Source organism: Lithobates pipiens, unplaced genomic scaffold (assembly GCF_037356315.1).
Source record: "Lithobates pipiens isolate NorthernLeopardFrog02 unplaced genomic scaffold, aLitPip1_a1.2 Scaffold_37, whole genome shotgun sequence".
Lineage (NCBI taxonomy): Eukaryota > Metazoa > Chordata > Amphibia > Anura > Ranidae > Lithobates > Lithobates pipiens.
Window position 1 is genome coordinate 6997167 of NW_027507825.1, and position 22784 is coordinate 7019950.

General features: G+C 44.9%; 1 protein-coding gene across 1 annotated transcript in view; it reads right to left on the reverse strand.

Moving 5' to 3' along the window:
• Positions 1-22784, reverse strand: part of SYNE3 (spectrin repeat containing nuclear envelope family member 3) — a gene marked incomplete in the record, with an annotated part of 142841 nt that overhangs the window by 89300 nt on the left and 30757 nt on the right. The window contains 2 exon segments of the mRNA XM_077466715.1: positions 837-1009; positions 7818-7975. Coding sequence (XP_077322841.1) covers positions 837-1009; positions 7818-7961 — 317 coding nt within the window.

A 22784-nucleotide genomic window follows, 5' to 3' on the forward strand; every position in this document is an offset into this window, starting at 1 on the left:
ACTTTCTTGTGCATCATCTTTAGAAGAGGCTTCCTTCTGGGACGACAGCCATGTAGACCAATTTGATGCAGTGTGCAGCGTATGGTCTGAGCACTGACAGGCTTCCCCTCCACCCCTTCAACCTCTGCAGCAATGCTGGCAACACTCATACATCTATTTCCCAAAGACAACCTCTGGATATGACGCTGAGCACGTGCACTCAACTTCTTTGGTGGACCATGGCGAGGCCTGTTCTGAGTGGATCCTGTCCTGTTAAACCGCTGTATGGTCTTGGCCACCGTGCTGCAGTTCAGTTTCAGTGTATCGGCAATCTTCTTATAGCCTAGGCCATCTTTATGCAGAGCAACAATTCTTTTTTTCAGATCCTCAAAGAGTTCCAGTGACCAGTATGAGAGAGTGAGAGCGATAACTCCAAATTTAACACACCTGCTCCCCATTCACACCTGAGACCTTGTAACAAGTTACATGACACCGGGGAGGGAAAATGGCTAATTGGGCCTAATTTGGACATTTTCACTTAGGGGTGTACTCACTTTTGTTGCCAGCGGTTTAGACATTAATGGCTGTGTGTTGAGTTATTTTGAGGGGACAGCAAATTTACACTGTTATACAAGCTGTACACTCACTACTTTACATTGTAGCAAAGTGTCATTTCTTCAGTGTTGTCACATGAAAAGAAAATGTTTGCAAAAAAATGTGAGGGGTGTACTCACTTTTGTGAGATACTGTATATAGTGTGTATCTACCATATCTGAAAACAAAATGAGATTTTATTCCCGTTCATACCAATTTCCTATTGGTCCCCTGTAACGCCGCTCCTCCTATTTTGGCCTCACCTGTGACAGTGCATCATGTAGGTGGTGGTTTCCTCGAACATGGACTTTAACTTCCCCAGTTTCACGTGAATCTCATGCTTTTCATCATCGCTGCTGTCATCCAGGAGAGCCTCTGCTTTGGTCAGCACCAGATCCAGGAGGAGTTTCCCGTCCGGCTCCAGGGCACAGATTTTCTGCAGCCAACATACAACCAAAGTCAAAGTTATTTATAAAAAAAAAAAAAAAAAAAAAATGATGGCGTTCTCCAACTATGAAAAAAATGAGCCTTCGCGCTACTACGGGAAAAATGCAACTAAAGTAGATATATATCTAAACAACTACTAATGAATAAATATAGAAATATAAAAAATATATGTATATAAAAATATATAATCACAAAGTGCACATGCAAATATATAGTGCAAAAAAATTCTCCCATTATGATTATTATTATTTTCATTGTTTTTGTTATTATTATTTCTATTTATTTATTTAATTATTTATTATGTTTCCTTTTCATTTAAATGTTATTAGTAATTTTATTTTATTTTAATTAAATTTTAAAATGTTATTAGCGTGGTGTTTGGGGAGGGAAGGGGCAGGATAGGCAAAATATAAGCAGATTAAACATCAGATATTAAACAGATTATTATTATTATTATTATTATTATTATTAATAATAAACAGATAGTGAGCATCAGATATTAAACATAAAATTCAATTTATGTGAGTGGGTAAGGATCAGGTTATAAATGCTGGCTATCCTCCATTTTTCCGGAGACACATAATTAGATGAATAGAATGGAGAGGATGAGAAGGGAGTCTCTCCAATGTTTACACAGACGAGGTTCTGACCCGTCTCCACCTTATCCAGGACCAGAGAAATGTTCTGGTGGGAGTTCATCTCTCAAATTAATGGGGTGTGCAACTACATGGCAAATGAAGTTCAATGTAGAAAAATTTAAAATAATTCAATTGGTTGGAAAAAATATGCAATCTATAGACTGGGGGGGAGAATCTCTGGGGGAATCTGGGATGGAAAAGGACCCGGGGGTCCTAGTATATGATGGGCTCAGCAATGGCCAAGCTGCTGCTAACAAAGCAAACAGAATATTGGCATTAAAAAGGGGATCAACTCCAGAGATAAAACGATAATTCTCCCGCTCTACAAGACAAAAAAGGGTCTGGGGGATATTAGTTATGAGGAAAGGTTGCGAGCTCTGAACTTATTCTCTCAGGAAAAGAGACGCTTGGGAGGGGATATGATTTCAATATACAAATACCGTACTGGTGACCCCACAATAGGGAGAAATTTTTTCCGCAAAAGGGAGTTTAACAAGACTCGTGGCCACTCATTAAAATTAGAAGAAAAGAGGTTCAACCTTAAACTACGTAGAGGGTTCTTTACTGTAGAGCGGCAAGGATGTGGAATTCCCTTCCACAGGCGGTGGTCTCAGCGGGGGGAATTGATAATTTCAAGAAACGATTAGAACCTGAACAACCGCAACATACAGGGATATACAATCTAATACTGACATATAATCACACACATAGGTTGGACTTGATGGACTTGTGTCTTTTTTCAACCTCACCTACTATGTAACTATGTAACTATGTAACTATTTCCCCCCCCCCCACTGATACCAATGATGGGGCACTATTCCTCCCACTGATACCAATGATGGGGCACTATTCCTCCCACTGATACCAATGATGGGGCACTATTCCTCCCACTGACACCAATTATGGGGCACTATTCCTCCCACTGATACCAATTATGGGGCACTATTCCTCCCACTGATACCAATGATGGGGCACTATTCCTCCCACTGATACCAATGATGGGGCACTATTCCTCCCACTGATACCAATGATGGGGCACTATTCCTCCCACTGACACCAATGATGGGGCACTATTCCTCCCACTGACACCAATGATGGGGCACTATTCCTCCCACTGACATCAATGATGGAGCACTATTCCTCCCACTGATACCAATGATGGAGCACTATTCCTCCCACTGATACCAATGATGGGGCACTATTCCTCCCACTGACACCAGCAATGGGGCACTATTCCTTCAACAATATGTTGGTTTAAATGAATAAAGGAATAGTACCAAAATCATAAGACGTTTTCTTACATATACACAAAAACAACCAATACTGGAAAACAAGCATAGAGTGATTGAGATATATCTATATATATATTTATATATTTAAAGTTGAGCTCCAGTTGAATCAACTTTGGAACTTTGAACTCCCATTTCTGGGGAACCTTCCATACTTGTGCACCATCGAGTTGCGGGTGGACCCCCCCACCTCGGCACCCCTCCCTGAAAGGGGGGGTGCTGGGTGGGGGGGCATGCCACCAGACAGATCTCTGGCCAGCTTGGAGCAAAAATGTGATCAAAGTGACTGACTTTGAGCTCCTGTTTCCGGGGAACCACGTGGTGAAAACCCACCAAAACTTTGCACACTTGTAGGGGAGATTCTTCATCACCTATGGTGCAAATTTGGAGCCCCAATAACCTAAGGCCGACCTGTACTGACTATCCAAAGACGGTACCCCATATATGTATCTGGAAAGTATTCACACGGTTCACTTTTCCACAAAAATTAACAACAAAAATCCCATGTACATAAGTAGTCACAGCCTTTGCCATGACACTCAAAATTTAGTCCATCCTGTTTCCACTGATCTTTCTTGAGATATTTCTACAACTTGGTTGGAGTCCACCTGTGGTAAATTCAGTTGGTTGGACATGATTTGGAAAGGCACCCCCCTGTCTATAGAAGGTCCCATAGGTAACAGTGCATGTCAGAGCACAAACCAAGCCATGGAGTCCAAGATAGGATTGTATGGAGGCACAGATCGGGGGAAGGGTACAGAACCATTTCTGCAGCATTAAAGGTCCCAATGAGTACAGTGGCCTCCATTATCCATAAATGGAAGAAGTTTGTAACCACCAGGACTCTTCCTAGAGTCAGGCCGCCCGGCCAAACTGAGTGATCGAAGGAGAAGGGTCTTAGTCAGGGAGGTGACCAAGAACCTGATGGTCACTCTGACAGCATTTCGCTGTAGAGAGAGGAGAACCTTCCAGAAGAACAACCATCTCTGCAGCACTCCACCAATCAGGCCTGTATGGTTGAGTGGCCAGACGGAAGCCACTCCTCAGTCAAAGTCACATTACAGACCGTCTGGAGTTTTATAAAAGGCACCTGAAGGACTCTCAGACCACAAGAAACAACATTCTCTGGTCTGAAAAAAGAAAGATTGGACTCTTTAGCCTGAATGCCAAGCGGTGTGTCTGGAGGAAACCAGGCACTGCTCATCACCTGGCCAATACCATCCATACAGTGAAGCATGGTGGTGGCAGCATCATGCTGCGGGGATGTTTTTCAGTGGCAGGAACTGGGAGACTAGTCAGGATCGAGGGAAAGATGAATGCAGAAATGTACAGAGACATCCGTGAGTAAAACCTGCTCCGGAGCGCTCTGGAACTCAGACTGGGGCGAAGGTTCATCTTCCAACAAGACAACGACCCTAAGCACACAGCCAAGATAACAAAGGAATGGCTATGGGACAACTCTGTGAATGTCCTTGAGTGGCCCAGCCAGAGAACAGACTTGAACCTGACTGAACATCTCTGGAGAGATCTGAAAATGGCCGCGCACCGACGCTCCCCATCCAACCTGATGGAGCTTGATTTCAAACAAACTTCTTTCACGTTGTCATTATAAGGGATTGTATGTAGAATTTTGAGGAAACAAAGAGTTTGATAAATTTTGGAATAAGGCTGCAACAAAAAAAGAAAAAGTGAAGCGCTGTGAATACTTTATGGGTGCAGTACTGTATATATGAGAAGGTTGAGTTGGGCCTGGAAGTTCTCTGTCAATGCTGGGCCAATGAGCTGTGGGCAGGCGATTCCCCCCGCTACAGCTGCACATATACAATAGAACAGGGATGCCTGTGACACCTTTGATGTCATGTAGCCACATGGCCATACAAGGTGCCCCCTACAGGGTGGGGGTGGTATACAATGCAGATAGTATTGCTGCAGATAGAGGAGGATAACTGAATAGTCTTTTCCCTGCGGGGATGTATACAATTCCTGAGAATATCCTCTATAATTGCCTCTTCTCTGACAGCTGATGTTATATACGTTTGCACTTTGAACATGAACTTGCAAGTCAATCCTGGAGAATGCAGTGAGGAATGGGAGGAATGCTGCACACCATACTTTGAGGAATCAAAGGAATTCTATAATCCTTTTTTTTACTACCCTCACTAGTGACAAAGAACAAATAAAACCATAACGTGATTGGATATTTAGTGCTATCATGCACAAACATTTCAGAGATAAAAAGATAACTATCAATGTGCAACTCTGACGTGAAGGAGAACTTCTGATTTGATGAAGGACCTCTGACGTCATGGGAGGACCTCTGATGGGATGGGGGGACCTCTGATGTGATAGGGGACCTCTGATGTGATGGGGGGACCTCTAATGTGATGGGGTCCTCATATGTGATAGGGGACCTCTGACGTGATGGGGACCTCTGATTTGATGGGGGACTTCTGATGTCATGGGGGACCTCTGATGTAATGGGGACCTCTAATATGATGGGGGAAGTCTGATGTGATGAAGGACCTCTGATGTGAAGGGGGACCTTTGGTGTAATGGGGGACCTCTAATATGATGGGGGGGGACTCATATGTGATAGGGGACCTCTGATGTGATGGGGGGACTTCTGATGTGATGGGGGGACTTCTGATGTGATGAAGGACCTCTGATGTAATGGGGGGGTCTCTAATGTAATTGGGGGTGGGGACCTCTGATGTGATAGGGGGGTCTTTAATGTAATGAGGGGTGGGGACCTCTGATGTAATGGGGACCTCTGATGTGATGGGAGGACCTCTGATGTGATGGAGGACCTCTGATGTGATGGAGGACCTCTGATGTGATGGGGGACCTTTGGTGTAATGGGGGGGCCTCTAATTTGAAATTTGGGGACTTATATGTGATAGGGGACCTCTGATGTGATGGGAGGACCTCTGATGTGATGGGGGGACTTCTGATGTGACAAAGGACCTCTGATGTGATGGGGGGTTTCTAATGTAATGGGGGTGGGGACCTCTGATGTGATGGGGGACATCTGATGTGATGGAGGATCTCTGATGTGAAGGGAGACTTCAGATGTCATATCGTCCTCTGATCTGATGAAGGGACCTCTGATGTAATGTGTTGGGGGGGGGGTTCTCTCATGCAATGTGGGGTGGGGACCTCTGATGTGTTGGATGACCTCTGATGTGAATGGGAGACCTCTGATATGAAGGGGGACATCTGATGCCATGGGGACCTCTGATGTCATATGGTCCTTTGAAGTGACGGGGGACCTCTGATGTGTTGGGGAGACCTCTGATGTGATGGAAGACCTCTGATGTGATGGGAGACCTCAGATGTGAAGGTGGACCTCTGATGTCATATGGTCCTCTGATGTGATGGGGGACCTCTGCTGTGATTTGATGGGGGGGGGGGGGGGTTCTCTGATGTGATGGGAGGACCTCTCATGTGACGGAATACCTTTCATGTGATGGAGGACCTCTGATGTGGCGGAATACCTCTGATATGAAGGGAGGCCTCTGATGTCTTGGGGACCTCTGAAGTTATTGGTGGACCTCTGATGTCATGTGGTCTTCTGACGTGATGGGGGACCTCTGATGTCTTGGGGGGACCTCTGATGTCTTGGGGGGGACCTCTGATGTCTTGGGGGGACCTCTGATGTCTTGGGGGGGACCTCTGATGTCTTGGGGGGACCTCTGATGTCTTGGGGGGGACCTCTGATGTCTTGGGGGGACCTCTGATGTTATGGGGGGACCTCTGATTTGATGAGGGAAGAGCTTCCTGTTCGGTTACATAAATGGCCTGCCTGTCCCTGACATTGTCAGAAGTTGTGACTATATAAAATCTGCAGAGCCACAATCTGCCTGGCTGTAAAACCCCACCCAGAAGTGACAAACTGATGAGAAGATAATGAGAATAAATATTCTGGCACTGTCTTTATCCTCAGAAGCCCTAAATGGAACTTTGTTTGGTTCCCCTGCCAACCACAGCCATAAAATAAAGACGTCAGATAGCCGATAAATATTTGTAAGCATAGAGACACGTCATTGACACAGAAGATGAACACGGACCTGCAATTCATAATACAATATTCCTAAATAAATCCTAAAGCAATAACAGCAAAATAAAACGAAGAGCCTATTAAAAGATGATAAAACCAAGCCAGCTTTTGCTGCAATCTTTAGGAGCTTTTCACAGCAATACTTTTTTCTACCAATAGATGTCATCAGTCAGATGACCAAAATAATTTGAACCACTTTTTCTGAGCCCAGGTTGTACTGGACCTTCCCCTCAGACACAGGAAATAGAGGGACAGGACCCCTCCCCGACAGTCCCCCCCAGACGGAAAAAAAAAGACTGAGCCCTTGTACACACGGTCGGAGATTCCGACAACCAAATCCGTCGGATTAATTCCGGAAGAGGTCCGGGAAGTGATGTTGCATACACACGGTCGGACAAAGTTGTCGGAAAATCCGATTGTACATAACGTGATGACGTTATTTCGTTACGACGGGACTACGTTCAGGCTAGTAGCCAATAGCTTTGGTCTAGGAATTTGATCTGAGCATGCGTGGCACCTTGTCCGTCGGAGTAGGCTACACATGATCGGAGTATGTCCGATCAGAGCATTTTGTCGGAAAATTTTACCGGCAAGTTGGAAAAGTTGGTCCGTCGGATATTCAGACGGAAACAGTCCGATGCATACCACACACAAAACGGTCCGATAGGACACAATCCGTCGGAATCTCCGACCCTGTGTACAAGGGCTAACAGGTTGTTTAATTCTCAAGCCAACAACTGAAATATAATTTTGGGGTGGAGTGACCCTTTTATAACCAGTTCTCCGTGCTCTATCCCATCTGTAAAGACTCACCACGGTCTCCCGGAGACGGGATTCCAGGGCCGATCTGGGGCCCTGCGTGTTGTCATTCTCCTTCAGCCTCTCGTGAATCTCTTTCATCCAGGCTTCGGCCTTCTCCAGGCACGTTTCAAACTCATCCTGGGGCAACTGAGTCATTTCATGAGGTAAGGCTGAAAAATAAAGACAATAAACAGATTACATTATAAAGCCGAGCGTCTAAACCCTCCCTCCCCCCTCCCCCCCACCCCCCCCCCCACCACGCTCCCCCGGGGACAATATTCCGTATTCATTAAGTTTAATCCACCTCTTTAAAAATAAAAATAACCTGCTGGGAAGAAGCCACAAAAATTGGGTAAGACACGTGCGTGCGTTTTGCGCCGAATTCAAATTCATCCAGAGAATCTAAAAGTACATTTGTTCTGTGCCAACTGGGCGATACCAAAGGTTCTTTGCTCTACACAAAATTTGCTAATTCCCTCTAACGTTCTCTAGAATTGCATCACTAGAAATTCATATTTCCTTTGCTCCTCAGCTCCATCTAGTGACCATAATGTGATATTTTGCTATCTGGTGTTAGTCACAATCAGCTGGACTTGATTTATAAAGCTGTAAGCACCAAAATACAGATGCTGTCTGCAGGGGCTCTGAGGGCCACATTTTTAAGTGTCAAAATGTGGCCCCAGGGCTAAAGGCTGGGCACCAAGGTTCCTAATAATCCCCCGCGATATATGCAGAGTTTTTCAGTTTGCAGAAAATCAACTATCACTATTGATGGACAGCGTTCTCCTATTCGTATGACAGGCACTCGGCCCGACCCTCTCGTCTCCTCCCAGACACTTCTCTGATTCAGCAGCGCAGAAGAAGCTGTAATAAGACTTCTGCCTCCGCCTCGCCGCCCTCTGCTCGCCAAATGACTCAGAGCCCAGCTCAATTCAAAACAAAACAAGAGTAAAACAACGGAAAAAAATGCGTTCTGGAATGTGAACGCCGGAGAGGCGACCGCAACGCGCAGAGGAATCAGCGAGGCTCCGAGGAATCGTATTTGTACTACGCCCGTGCCGCCATTTCCCCATTCCTGCCTGGAAGTTAAAGCTGAACTCCGGGCACAGAAACTTGTGATACCAAAGGAAACGGTTTATTTTTTATTTTTAACCACCTCAATACCGGGCACTTTCACCCCCTTCCTGCCCAGGCCAATTGTCAGCTTTCAGCGCTGTCACGCTTTGAATGACAATTGCGCGGTCATGCAACACTGTATACATATGACATTTTTATCATTTTTTCACACAAATAGAGCTTTCTTTTAGTGGTACTTAATCACCACTGGGGATTTTATTTTGTGTTAAAAAAAAGGTTTTCTTAGTTTCTGTTATAACATTTTGCAAACAAGTCATTTTTCTAGCTCCCTAATGTCCGCTGAGTAGGCTGCACTGATATACACTGATGAGCCTGCACGGATGTACACTGATGAGCCTACACTGATGAGGCTGCACTGATGTACACTGATGAGCCTGCACTGATGAGGCTGCACTGATGTACACTGATGAGCCTGCACTGATGTACACTGATGAGGCTGCACTGATGTACACTGATGAGCCTACACTGATGAGGCTGCACTGATGTACACTGATGAGCCTGCACTGATGTACACTGATGAGCCTGCACTGATGTACACCAATGTACACTGATGAGCCTGCACTGATGTACACTGATGAGTCTGCGCTGATGTACACTGAAGAGGCTGCACTGATGGGCACTAATATTCTATGTGTTAACAAACTATTGACAGGTTTGCCGCTTATTGGAAATCCTTTCCTCACACAGACACGGCGTGTGAGGAAAAGACTGCCGATAACCGGCAAGTCAGTTGACATGTGATCAGCTGTGATTGGCTCTTTACCCCGATCTGTGATCAGTGTCCGAAGAGCCCAGCGATCACAGAGCGCGCCCAAGGAGGCCCGTTCTGGGGGGATGGGCACTGTCCCAGGAAAGAGAGTCGTGCTGTAGCTGTCTTTGGCTGTAGCGTGCTAATTGGTTAAATAACAAACATGTTATACTTACCTCCTCTGTGTAATGGTTCTGCACAGAGCAGTGCCAAATCCTCCTCTTCTTGTGTCCCCCCCCCCCCCCCCCGGTGCTCTGGGTTCCTTCCCCCTGCTGAGTGCCCCTCACAGCAAGCGGATTGCTATGGGGGCACTTGTGCATGCTCACTCCCGAGCCAGATTTGTGCATTTATAGACACACAGAGCACAGTCCAGCCCCCCTGCTTCCTCCTCATTGGTTTAGACACAATAGCAGGAGGCAGCGCACAGCGTTGTATTTTATATCAGCTCTGAAGGAAACCCCTCCCCGCTACAGCAATTTCTATGAACCCCTTCTAGATTCTTCTAACTGCTACGTACATGTGATGACATTTAGATATTTATATTATTTTTATATTGTTTTATTATATTTAATTATTAGATTTTATTTTGGCTCCCATAATGCAATGTAAGATTTCCTGGCTCTATCCATCGAGAGCAATGCCGTCATTCCAGATCAGATCAGAGCGGATGTACACTCATAGTTTGTGAGGGTGTTGGGAACAATCAATGATGCTGTGACTGGAGTCAGAGGAAAGGAAAGGGTTAACTGCTTGTATCTGAGTCATTTGTTTTAAAGCAACACTCCGCTTTTTTTTTTTAAATCCGACCTGCATCCTATAACGCCTATTATTTTCCGGGAAGCCTGGACACGGAGTTGCTCCGTTGGGACGCTGCATGCGTCTCTGCCAGTAGCTCCATCCTCCTGCCAACTCCTCAGCTGGCGCTGTCTCTAATTTCCAGACGTTCTTCCCATTCCGCCAATCGTTGTGAGTCCACCGCGAAGGACTCTGGACACAAAACGTACCCCCCCCCCCTTTTCTGTGCCGTTTAATTCTGGAATCATTTGACCCTTAATAACCTTGACCATGAAACATAAATCTGGGGGGCAAGTCGGCCTCTCTGGCGCCACCTACAGAGCAAATCACATTGAATGATTTATTAAATGCCCAATCTGCTTATACTTTTCCTTCCCTGGTTCCTCCCCCTTCATCAATGTGAGAATAACATTTTAGGCCGCTTTCAGAATTGTGCGACTTGTCCTTGCGACTTGGGACTGGCAGAGTCGCATGACGAGTCACACACCTCCATGATTTCCAATGAGTGGTGCTCATATCTGTGTGACTTCAAAGTAGTCACTACACTACAGCAGTACCGACTTTGATGCGACTCGAGGTCCAGTGACCTCAAAAAACGACACAGGCATTGCTTCAAAGTGGCGCGGCAAAGTCGTGCAACTTTTAGGTCACACAACTGTGAAAGGGGCCTTAATTACTTGCTGACCAGTCATCGTCGTTATATGGACGGCAGGTTGGCTCCCCCTTTGCGAAAAATGGCCTGGTCATAAGGGGGGGGGGGGGGTAAAACCTTCCAGTCCTTAGGTGGTTAAAGAAAACTAGACATTAGAGCTGCACGATTCTGGCCAAAATGGGAATCACAATTTTTTTGCTTAGAATAAAACGATCACGATTCTCACAACGTAAAATCTTTCACATTATACAAAAAAAAATTGCTACAACTCCCATATTATTCTATAGGGTCTCTACTAAAAAAATAAAATAAGTATATATATATATATATATATAATGTTTGGTGGTTCTAAGTAATTTTCTAGCAAAAAAAATATATATATATTTTAACTTGAAACCAACAAATGTCAGAAAAAAGGAAAAAAGGTTCGGTGTTTAAGTAGTTAAACTTCCCTCATTTACACACCAAAGTTTATTCATTTGATGTAAAGGACAAATTGTTACAATGTTTATACTTAAGTTCCACTGCTAAAGAATGTTGTGATTCTTGCCCTTATTTTTTATTTTATTTTTCCTTTCTTACTTTTGATAGCTGTCGGCTTTGATTTTCTGCTTAGAAAGAATCATGAAATACTTTTTTTCCAAGATCGTGATAACAATTCTGCACAATTAATCGTGCAGCTCTACTAGACATGTTCAGTTAATTTCCTTCCAAATAAATATTCAGGCAAATCTTTTCGTTATTCAGAGATTCAGACGTATCCGAATACCCCAAAATTACAGTATAGACGAAGTTCACAGAATGCTCCGAACAAGTAAAAAAAAAAAAATTCATCTGAAATTTTTCGAAAATTCAAACTGAAATTCGAATCGAATTCGAACATATTTCTGAAATCGAAGACTGTGGGTTATTAGAGAACCATTTCGGAATAATGCTGTTTTTTGTTAAGCCAAAAGGTGATTTAAAGAGTCGTTGTGATCATTTGATGAAGATTTTTCTTTTGTTTGTTCACTTTGCCACATTCAAATAATAAAAAAAAAATCTAAAATTTTCAATAAAAAAAAAATCTAAATTTTAGCGATTCAAACGTTTCGGATCTAAAAATAAATAAAAAAATCGGTAAATTTCGAAGAAAGTAAAAAAAAAAAGACATAAAACGAATTCCGAATACAAATCGAATTTGAATGAATCAAGCGAATGTATAGAAACTAAATTAACTAGATTAACTAATCTAAACTAAACGAAAACACGTTTTTTCATCATGCACGTGTCTAAAGAAAACCTTTCCATCTTCATTACATACCTTATTTTAAACCCAGTGATGTCATCACTGGGTCTCTATGTTTCTCTAGGCCAGTGATGCCACCCCAGATGTTTTAGAACTACATTTCCCATGATGCCCACGCATTCTGCAGTGTAGTGGAGCATCATGGGAAATGTAGTTCCAAAACATCTGGGGTTCGCCATCACTGCTCTATGCGATGCAGGCAGATCATGGCTGGTGGGAACGGCCAGCAGGGGGCAGTACAGAACTTCCTGAAAACCTCACAGCACCCGGCCTCAGTACTCTTCACAAGAGTCAAGTGCCAATCAGTGCCCACCAGTAATGTCAATCAGTGCCCACCGGTGCTGCCAATCAGTGCCCACCAGTGCTGCCAATCAGTGATCATCAGTGCTGCCAATTAGTGCCCATCAGTGCAGCCTACCAGTGACTATCAGTGCCCTTCAGTGCCACCTATCAATGCTGCCAATCAATGATCATCAGTGCTTCCTCATCAGTGCCCACCTGTGCCGCCTATCAGTGCCCATCGGTGCTGCCATTTAGTGCCCAACAGTGCTGCCAATCAGTGGTCATCAGTGCTGCCAACCAGTGTCCATCAGTGCTGCCAATCAGTGCTCATCAGTGCTGCCAATTAGTGCCCATCAGTGCCGCCTACCATTGACTATCAGTGCCCTTCAGTGCAACCTATCAGTGCTGCCTCGTCAGTGCCACCTATCAGTGCCTCCTCATCAGTGCTCAACTGTGCCACCTATCAGTCCCCATTGGTGCTGACAATTAGTGCCCACCAGTGCTGCCAATCAGTGGTCATCAGTGCTGCCAATCAGTGTCCACCAGTGCTGCCAATCAGTGCTGCCAATTAGTGCCCATCAGTGCCACCTACCAGTGACTATCAGTGCCCTTCAGTGCCACCTATCAGTGCTGTCTCATCAGTGCCACCTATCTGTGCCGCCTCATGAGTGCCCATCAGTGTCACCTATCAGTGCTCATCAGTGCCTCCTCATCAGTGAAGGAGAAAAGTACATTTGCAAAATTGTATAAAAAAATTATGAAAAATGTTTTCTTTTCTTAAAATGTTAGTTAGCAAAAAATAATAAAAAACCCTAGTGGTGAATAAATACCACCAAAAGAAAGTTCCATTTGTGTGGAGAAAATGATAAAAATGTCATTTGGGTACAGTGTTACATGACGGCTCAATTGTCATTCAAAGAGCGACAGCGCTGAAAGCTGAAAATTGTCCCGGGCAGGAAAGGGGTGAAAGTGCCCGGCATTGAAGGGGTTGAATCAAAGTTTTTGTTCCTGGAGTTCACCTTTAAATATGTCTAATCATATAACATGCGCCTTGCCTGTCCTGTATATGGAGTGGATTGGTTGGTACATAGAACACACCTCGGTGTTGTGTGATTGTCATGTTCTTATATTCTCTCTCTTCACAGGGCCGCAATATTCTGGGGGTGAGAAGTCTGCAGAACATTTGCAGCACTCAGCAGAGAGAAGAGGGAATTCCTCGCTGGGCTTCCTGTGACTCACTTTCCCCGCAGCCCCGCAGCCCCGCCGTTTCCTCTGGTTAGTCACGAGAGTTGTAATAAGTTTATAACGACATCTGGATTTTATTCATCTATAGCGGGGGAAGGGCTGAGAGAGAACTTCTCTACAAAGATGTCCCCGTCTTATAAACAACCTGATTTTATTTCTGGGGTGCAGGTCAGGTGACCTCTAAAACCCGGCACACGGAGTTATATTCGGGTTGATTTACTAACGAAACCCCTGCTTTTAACAGACGGTTAGACAGGTTAATTTGGTTAGTCAGCAGACTGGTTGGTGAGCTATGGAATTGTTTTTTGTCTTACTTGATTTACTAAAACTGCAAACTCTGGCTGCTCACTTCAATACCGAGCACTTTTACCCCCTTCCTGCCCAGGCCATTTTTTTTTCAGTTTTCAGCGCTGTCACGCTTTGAATTGCGCAGTCATGTAACACTGCAACCAAATTACATTTTTATAATTTAATTCGCACAAACAGAGCTTTCTTTTGGTGGTATTTAATCACCGCTCGGGATTTAATTTTTTTAGCTAAACAAACAAAAATAACAGAATTTTTTTTTTTTTAAGAAAATTTGTTTTTCTTAGTTTCTGTTATAGAAGTTTGCAAACAAATAATCGTTCTTTATAAATTTTGATCAAAATGTATTCTGCTACATTTCTTATGGCATGAAAGGAAGCCATCCATTGTGTACAACTGTCATGTGATCTGCTGTGATTGGTCACAGTGGTCACATGATACCGGCAGCGATCCCTTCCTGGGATTTCCCCTCTGACTCAAGCCTGCCTTGACCTTTGCCTGGATAACAGATTATGCTACTTATTGCAGCCTGCCCTGACCTTTGAGCATAATGGATTATACTATAAACTGCCACTTGTCCTGACCCTTGCCTGGACATCAAAATTTGCTATTCATTGCTGCCTGCCCTGACCTTTACCTTGGATAGCGGAAAAAAAAGCTAATGACTGCTGCCTGTCCTGACCCTTGCCTGGATAACAGATTATGCTACTTATAGCAGCCTTCCCTGACATTAGCATGGATAACAGACTATGCTTTTGATTGCTGTCTGCACTGACCATAGCCTGGATAATGGAATATGCTATTGACCGCTACCTGCCCTGATCCTTGCCTTGGTAACAGATTATGCTACTAATTGCAGCCTTCTCTGACCTTAGCCTGGATAGCGGAATATGCTATTGACTGCTGCCTGCCCTGACCTTGCCTGGATAACAGATTATGCTACTTTTTGCAGCCTGCCCTGACCTTTGTCTGGATAATGGTTTACGCTACTGATTTCCGCCTAGCCTGTCCATAACTGGTATAATAGAATACACTGTTAAACACTGCCTGCCATGACCCTGCCTTGGCTACCACCTTATTGTAGCCTGCCCTGACCTTTGAGGATAATGCATTATGCCATCTGTCCTGGCCTTTGCCTGAACAACAGAATTTGCTATTCATTGCTACCTGCCCTGACCTTAAACCTGGATAGCAGAATAAGCTAATGACTGCTGCCTGTCCTCGCCCTTGCCTGGATAACAGATTATGCTACTTATTGCAGCCTTCCCTGACATTAGCATGGATAACAGAATATGCTATGGATTGCTGCCTGCCCTGATCCTTGCCTTGGTAACAGATTATGCTACTAATTGCAGCCTTCTCTGGCCTTAGCCTGCATAACAGAATATGCTATTGACTCCTGCCTGTCCTGACCCTTTCCTGGATAACAGATTATGCTACTTATTGCAGCCCCCCCTGACATTAGCATGGATAACAGAATATGCCATTGACTGCTTCCTGCCCTGACCTTAGCCTGGATAATGGAATATGCTATTGACCGCTGCCTGCCCTAAACCCTGCCTTGGTAACATATTATGCTACTAATTGCAGCCTGCTCTGACCTTAGCCTGGATAGCGGAATATGCTATTGACTGCTGCCTGCCCTGAGCTTGCCTGGATAACAGATTATGCTACTTTTTGCAGCCTGCCCTGACCTTTGTCTGGATAATGGTTTACGCTACTGATTTCCGCCTAGCCTGTCCATAACTGGTATAATGGAATACACTGTTAAACACTGTCTGCCATGACCCTGCCTTGGCTACCACCTTAAACCACCTGCTAGCCCAGCCCAGCACTTGCGCTTTTCAGACCTGCACTCAGCACCTTTCTTGTACATGGTCTCCTCCGAACCATCTGAAATGGTACGTATACTCTCCCACTCTCTCTAAAAGTCTCACAATTTTTGCAGAAAAGAACACAAATAGGAACCTTTACAGTGCCGAGTCTGATGACCTGAATGTCTTCACGTCGAACACTTCTACATAAAGCATGGTGGAGTGTTTGCTTCCAGAACCTCTTACGTCATCCAGTCTACCATGGGGCACTCTGAAGTTCTCTTGGGACAGTCTAGACTGGTGGCACTTGACACATGGCATGTATAGCAGACCCGGGGGGTGACAACACGTGTTCTGACAGCGAGAGTGAATCCTGCAGCTGCTGGCCTGGAGAGGAGGAGGTGCTCCGCTCAACCACAGCTCAGTGATCACCCAGATGGTGATTGACAGAAGCCGCACAGCAGCTGAGATGACCCATTACCTGGATCTCTCAGCCAAGCATGCCTGGACAGATCCCAAGTCTGGATTATAGTTCAGTAATTGTTTTGCTTGTCTACAGCTCCTGAGAGCAACTCCAGGCACCAGTATGAACCTCTTAGAGGTCCATGGAACAACAAGCCTGGAAGAAGGTCAGAGACCTAGAGTGGTTGTAAAGGCAGAAGGTGCATTCTATGCATTAAGATAAAAAGCCTTCTGTGTGCAGCCATCCGACAGCCCCCACTAATACTTACCTGAGCCCCATCTTGATCTAGTGGTGTTGCATGAGAGACTCGGCTGTCCAGGACTCCCCCTCCTCATTGGCTGAGTCAGCAGTGCAGCGCCATTAGCTCTTGCTGCTGTCAATCAAAGTTAGTGAGCCAATGGGGATAGAAATGGGGCGGGGCGGATCCATGTCTGACATGGACACAGGGAGCTGCAACTCGGCTCAGGTGTCCCCATAGCAAGCTGCTTGTTGTGGGGGCACTCAATAGGAGGGAGGGGCCAACAGCACTGAAGAGCAGTGGCTGAGGGGGGCTGGAGCCCCCAGTGGGTCCCCAAAAAGTCCCGGGTCTCGGTCATTCACAACTCTATTATTAGCCCCAAGCCCAAGCGGGGCGCGATCTGACTCCAAGCGCGGCCGAGTGACATAGCAGGTCCCACCTTCTGGAAACCGCAGCGCCTATGATGGACGTCCCACTGGTCCAATGCCGGGAAGGCGCGACGTGTCATGTCCATCATAGGCGCTGCAGGCTCCAGAAGGCAGGAATTACAATGCGGCTGCGTTATGTTTGATATGTTGTTATGATCATTATGAGAAGATCCCCACCCGGCGCTTGGGCAGGCGGCTCTCCTCTCCTCTTCAAGCTCTGCCTGCTGTATACTGGGATGGGAAAGACACACACTACAGCTGAGCTGTGGGAGGAGGTTATCTGAAGTTTGGTCAGGTAAATCAGTGTGTGTGTCAGGCAAGTCAGTGTGTGTCAGTGTATGTCAGGCAGGTCAGTTTATGTCGGGTAGGTCAGTGTAAGTCAGTGTGTGTCAGGTAGGTCAGTGTATGTCAGGTAGGTCAGTGTGGGTCAGGTAGGTCAGTGTATGTCAGGTAGGTCAGTGTAGGTCAGGGAAGTCAGTGTGTGTCAGGTAGGTCAGTGTATGTCAGGTAGGTCAGTGTGTGTCAGGCAGGTCAGTGTAATGGTCAGTGTGGGTCAGGTAGGTCAGTGTATGTCAGGTAGGTCAGTGTAGGTCAGGGAAGTCAGTGTGGGTCAGGTAGGTCAGTGTATGTCAAGTAGGTCAGTGTAGGTCAGGGAAGTCAGTGTGGGTCAGGTAGGTCAGTGTATATCAGTTAGGTCAGTGTGTGTCAGGTAGGTCAGTGTAATGGTCAGTGTGGGTCAGGTAGGTCAGCGTGTCAGGTAGGTGAGTTTAGTGGTCAGCATCGATGGGCACTAGGGATGAGCTTAACACCCCCCGGTTTGGTTCGCAGCAGAACATGCGAACAGACAAAAAATTTGTATGAAACACGTGAACACTGTTAATGTCTATGGGACACGAACATGAAAAATCAAAAGTTGTAATCTTAAAGGCTAATATGCAAGTTATTGTCATAAAAAGTGTTTGGGGACCCGGGTCCTGCCCCAGGGGACATGGATCAATGCAAAAAAAAGTTTTAAAAACGGACATTTTTTCCGGATCAGTGATTTTAACAAGTGAAACAATAAAAGTGAAATATTCCTTTAAATTTCGTACCTGGGGGGTGTCTATAGTATGACTGTGAAGTGGAGCATGTTTCCCGTGTTTAGAACAGTCCCTGCACACAATGACATTTCTAAAGGAAAAAAAGTCATTTAAAACTACTTGTGGCTATAATGAATCATCGGTCCCGGTAATATAGATAAAAGTCATTGAAAAAAATGACATGGGATTCCCCCAATCCATTACCAGTCCCTTTGGGTCTGGTATGACTATAAAGGGGAACCCAGAACCAAAATTTAAAAAACAAATTGCGTTGGGGTACCCCCAAATTCCATATCAGGCCCTTCAGGTCTGGTATGCATTTTAAGGGGAACCCCATGCCAATTTTTTTTTTTAAATCCCCCCAAAAATCCATACCAGACCCTTATCCGAGCATGTATCCTGGCAGGCCACAGGAAAAGATGGAGGGATGAGAGAGCGCCTCCCCTCCTGAACCGTACCAGGCCACATGCCCTCAACATGGGGAGGGTGCTTTGGGGTAGCCCCCCAAAGCACCTTGTCCCCATGTTGATGGGGACAAGGGCCTCATCCCCACAACCCTTGCCCAGTGGTTGTGGGGGTCTGCGGGTGTGGGGCTTGTTGGAATCTGGAAGCCCACTTTAACAAGGGGACCCCCAGATCCCGCCCCCCCATCTGAAATGACTGGTACCATTTTAACATTTTGACACTTTTTTTGTGAGAGATGTTGAAATGGCTGTGCACCGACACTCCCCCATCCAACCAGATGGAGCTTGAGAGGTCCTGCAAAGAAGAATCCGAGAAACTGCACAAAAATAGGTGTGCCAAGCTTGTAGCATCATATTCAAAAAGACTTGAGGTAATTGGTGCCAAAGGAGCTTCAGCAAAGTATTGTGGAAAGGCTGTGATACTTATGTACATGGGAGGAGCCTGTGATACTTATGTACGTGGGAGGAGCCTGTGATACTTATGTACATGGGAGGAGCCTGTGATACTTATGTACATGGGAGGAGCCTGTGATACTTATGTACATGGGAGGAGTCTGTGATACTTATGTACATGGGAGGAGCCTGTGATACTTATGTACATGGGAGGAGCCTGTGATACTTATGTACATGGGAAGAGCCTGTGATACTTATGTACATGGGAGGAGCCTGTGATACTTATGTACAGGGGAGGAGCCTGTGATACTTATGTACATGGGAGGAGCCTGTGATACTTATGTACATGGGAGGAGCCTGTGATACTTATGTACAGGGGAGAAGCCTGTGATACTTATGTACATGGGAGGAGTCTGTGATAATTATGTACATGGGAGGAGCCTGTGATACTTATGTACAGGGAAGGAGCCTGTGATACTTATGTACATGGGAGGAGCCTGTGATACTTATGTACGTGGGAGGAGCCTGTGATACTTATGTACATGGGAGGAGTCTGTGATACTTATGTACATGGGAGGAGCCTGTGATACTTATGTACATGGAAGGAGCCTATGATACTTATGTACATGGGAGGAGCCTGTGATACTTATGTACGTGGGAGGAGCCTGTGATACTTATGTACATGGGAGGAGCCTGTGATACTTATGTACATGGGAGGAGTCTGTGATACTTATGTACATGGGAAAAGCCTGTGATACTTATGTACATGGGAGGAGCCTGTGATACTTATGTACAGGGGAGGAGTCTGTGATACTTATGTACATGGGAGGAGCCTGTGATACTTATGTACATGGGAGGAGCCTGTGATACTTATGTACAGGGGAGGAGCCTGTGATACTTATGTACATGGGAGGAGCCTGTGATACTTATGTACATGGGAGGAGCCTGTGATACTTATGTACAGGGGAGAAGCCTGTGATACTTATGTACATGGGAGGAGTCTGTGATAATTATGTACATGGGAGGAGCCTGTGATACTTATGTACAGGGAAGGAGCCTGTGATACTTATGTACATGGGAGGAGCCTGTGATACTTATGTACGTGGGAGGAGCCTGTGATACTTATGTACATGGGAGGAGTCTGTGATACTTATGTACATGGGAGGAGCCTGTGATACTTATGTACATGGAAGGAGCCTATGATACTTATGTACATGGGAGGAGCCTGTGATACTTATGTACGTGGGAGGAGCCTGTGATACTTATGTACATGGGAGGAGCCTGTGATACTTATGTACATGGGAGGAGCCTGTGATACTTATGTACATGGGAGGAGTCTGTGATACTTATGTACATGGGAGGAGCCTGTGATACTTATGTACATGGGAGGAGCCTGTGAAACTTATGTACATGGGAAGAGCCTGTGATACTTATGTACATGGGAAGAGCCTGTGATACTTATGTACATGGGAGGAGCCTGTGATACTTATGTACATGGGAGGAGCCTGTGATACTTATGTACATGGGAGGAGCCTGTGATACTTATGTACAGGGGAGGAGCCTGTGATACTTATGTACATGGGAGGAGCCTGTGATACTTATGTACATGGGAGGAGCCTGTGATACTTATGTACAGGGGAGAAGCCTGTGATACTTATGTACATGGGAGGAGTCTTTGATAATTATGTACATGGGAGGAGCCTGTGATACTTATGTACAGGGAAGGAGCCTGTGATACTTATGTACATGGGAGGAGTCTGTGATAATTATGTACATGGGAGGAGTCTGTGATAATTATGTACATGGGAGGAGCCTGTGATCCTTATGCACATGGGTTTTTTTTTGTTTTTTTCAAAGATTTCAAACTTCTTTCACGTTGTTATTATGGGGGATTGTTTGTAGAATTTTATTTTAAAAAAATGAATTTAATCCATTGGAATAAGACTGTAACATAACAACATGTGGAAAAAGTGAAGCACTGCGAATACTTTCCGGATGCACTGTTTAATGTTTGGGGGTTCTAAGTCATTTTTTTACATGTAGGAGTGAAGTGTCAGAATCGGCCCGGATATGAAGTGGTTAAAAAAGATAAGCAGGCTGCCATTGACATTGCCTTCCTAAGATGCCACTTGTCTGGAAATGATGCAGATCCAGAGTCACAGCTCAGTATCAAATATGCAGATTAGGTGTTCTGACTTTGATCTGACTTCACTTGCTGCTTGCTTGCTCTGGGTCAGAGATTCAGAAGAAATGACAGAAGCCAGAGACAGCCAGGAACATTGCAAATCCTTGTCCTGCTCAATCTGACTGCACTGTTCCAAAAACATTTTCTAATCTTTCTCAAAGAAAAGGACAAATACTGAGAAGCCCAAGAACGACAGATCACATATCATGACACAATCACAGTTTAGCTAATACAATGTTTCTGACACTTTAGGCATCAAATTTAATCCCGGGAACAAATTTCCGAGTGAAATTTCCCACAAGTGAGCTGGCGGGAGGATCATTGTCAGTGGATTTAGAGGAATTATCCGTAGTGTGTGCTGCTTACAGGAGGAAAAACAGAGTGCAGAACGTATCAACAGATCCCAACATTCCAAAATACACAAAAGACTTTAAAAAAATAACACATTTTAGATAGAGCGAGGTCTACAGATTCCTAGTGCCGGGAGATCTGTGCTGATCCAACAAAGAAACCATTCATGAAACTGAAGAACAGCTTTAGAAGATTCTAAAAGAGGGGGGACTTTATGACTTTATGTTACTCATCAGGAGCAAGCGTGTACACATGCAAAATATCTCTGTAATGATATATTTTGCATTTCTAGTTGGTCTATTATAGTCACAGGTGTGACCGCCGCTGAAGACGTCAATGACGAAACGCGTACGACGGAGCCACGCACACTACGACACTTCCGGGGGACTCGATCGAGTGGAACGCAGCTGGAGCGCACGCCGCTCGTTCACCGACCGGGGCTTCTCACTGACACGACTTACCCGGATGGGTGTCTGTCACACATAGTCCGGAAAACCTTTTTTGAGATATAGAATTATATCCTTGGCTATATTGTTCAACAGCTATTGGAGCGTCCCTTGTTGCCATACTGAGCTGGATGGATGTTGCTGTATACAACTTTATGAGCTTTTTTATATATAATTCTTTCGCATTTTGTTTTATCCAATAATTGTTTTAATAAATGGAAAATTATTCCTTTTAACTACCACACAATGGAAGCCATCTTTTGTTTTTTTATGAGAATCTGAATCAGAGACATCTGGCATTACAAATAAAAAGAGGGGCATACCCTGATCCTGATCCCTGGAGTTGTGCAGAGTGGAGCCTGAAGCCGAGGGAGCTTGGCCGGTGTCTTATCATATAAGGTCCCCCATCACATAGCGTCCGCTGTGTACTGCGCAAAATTGTGACGAGGGGTGTACTTACTTTTGTGAGATACTGTATTTACACGGCGTAACATTATCTTTCACAACATAAAAAAAAAAAAAAAATGGGCTAACTTTACAGTTTTCTTAGTCAAAAAAGTGTATTTATTCCCCAAAAACTGCATTTGTAAGAGCGCTGCACATATACAGTGTGACATAAAGTATTTATATACCCAATGTGTGGCGCTAAAAAAATATGCAATATA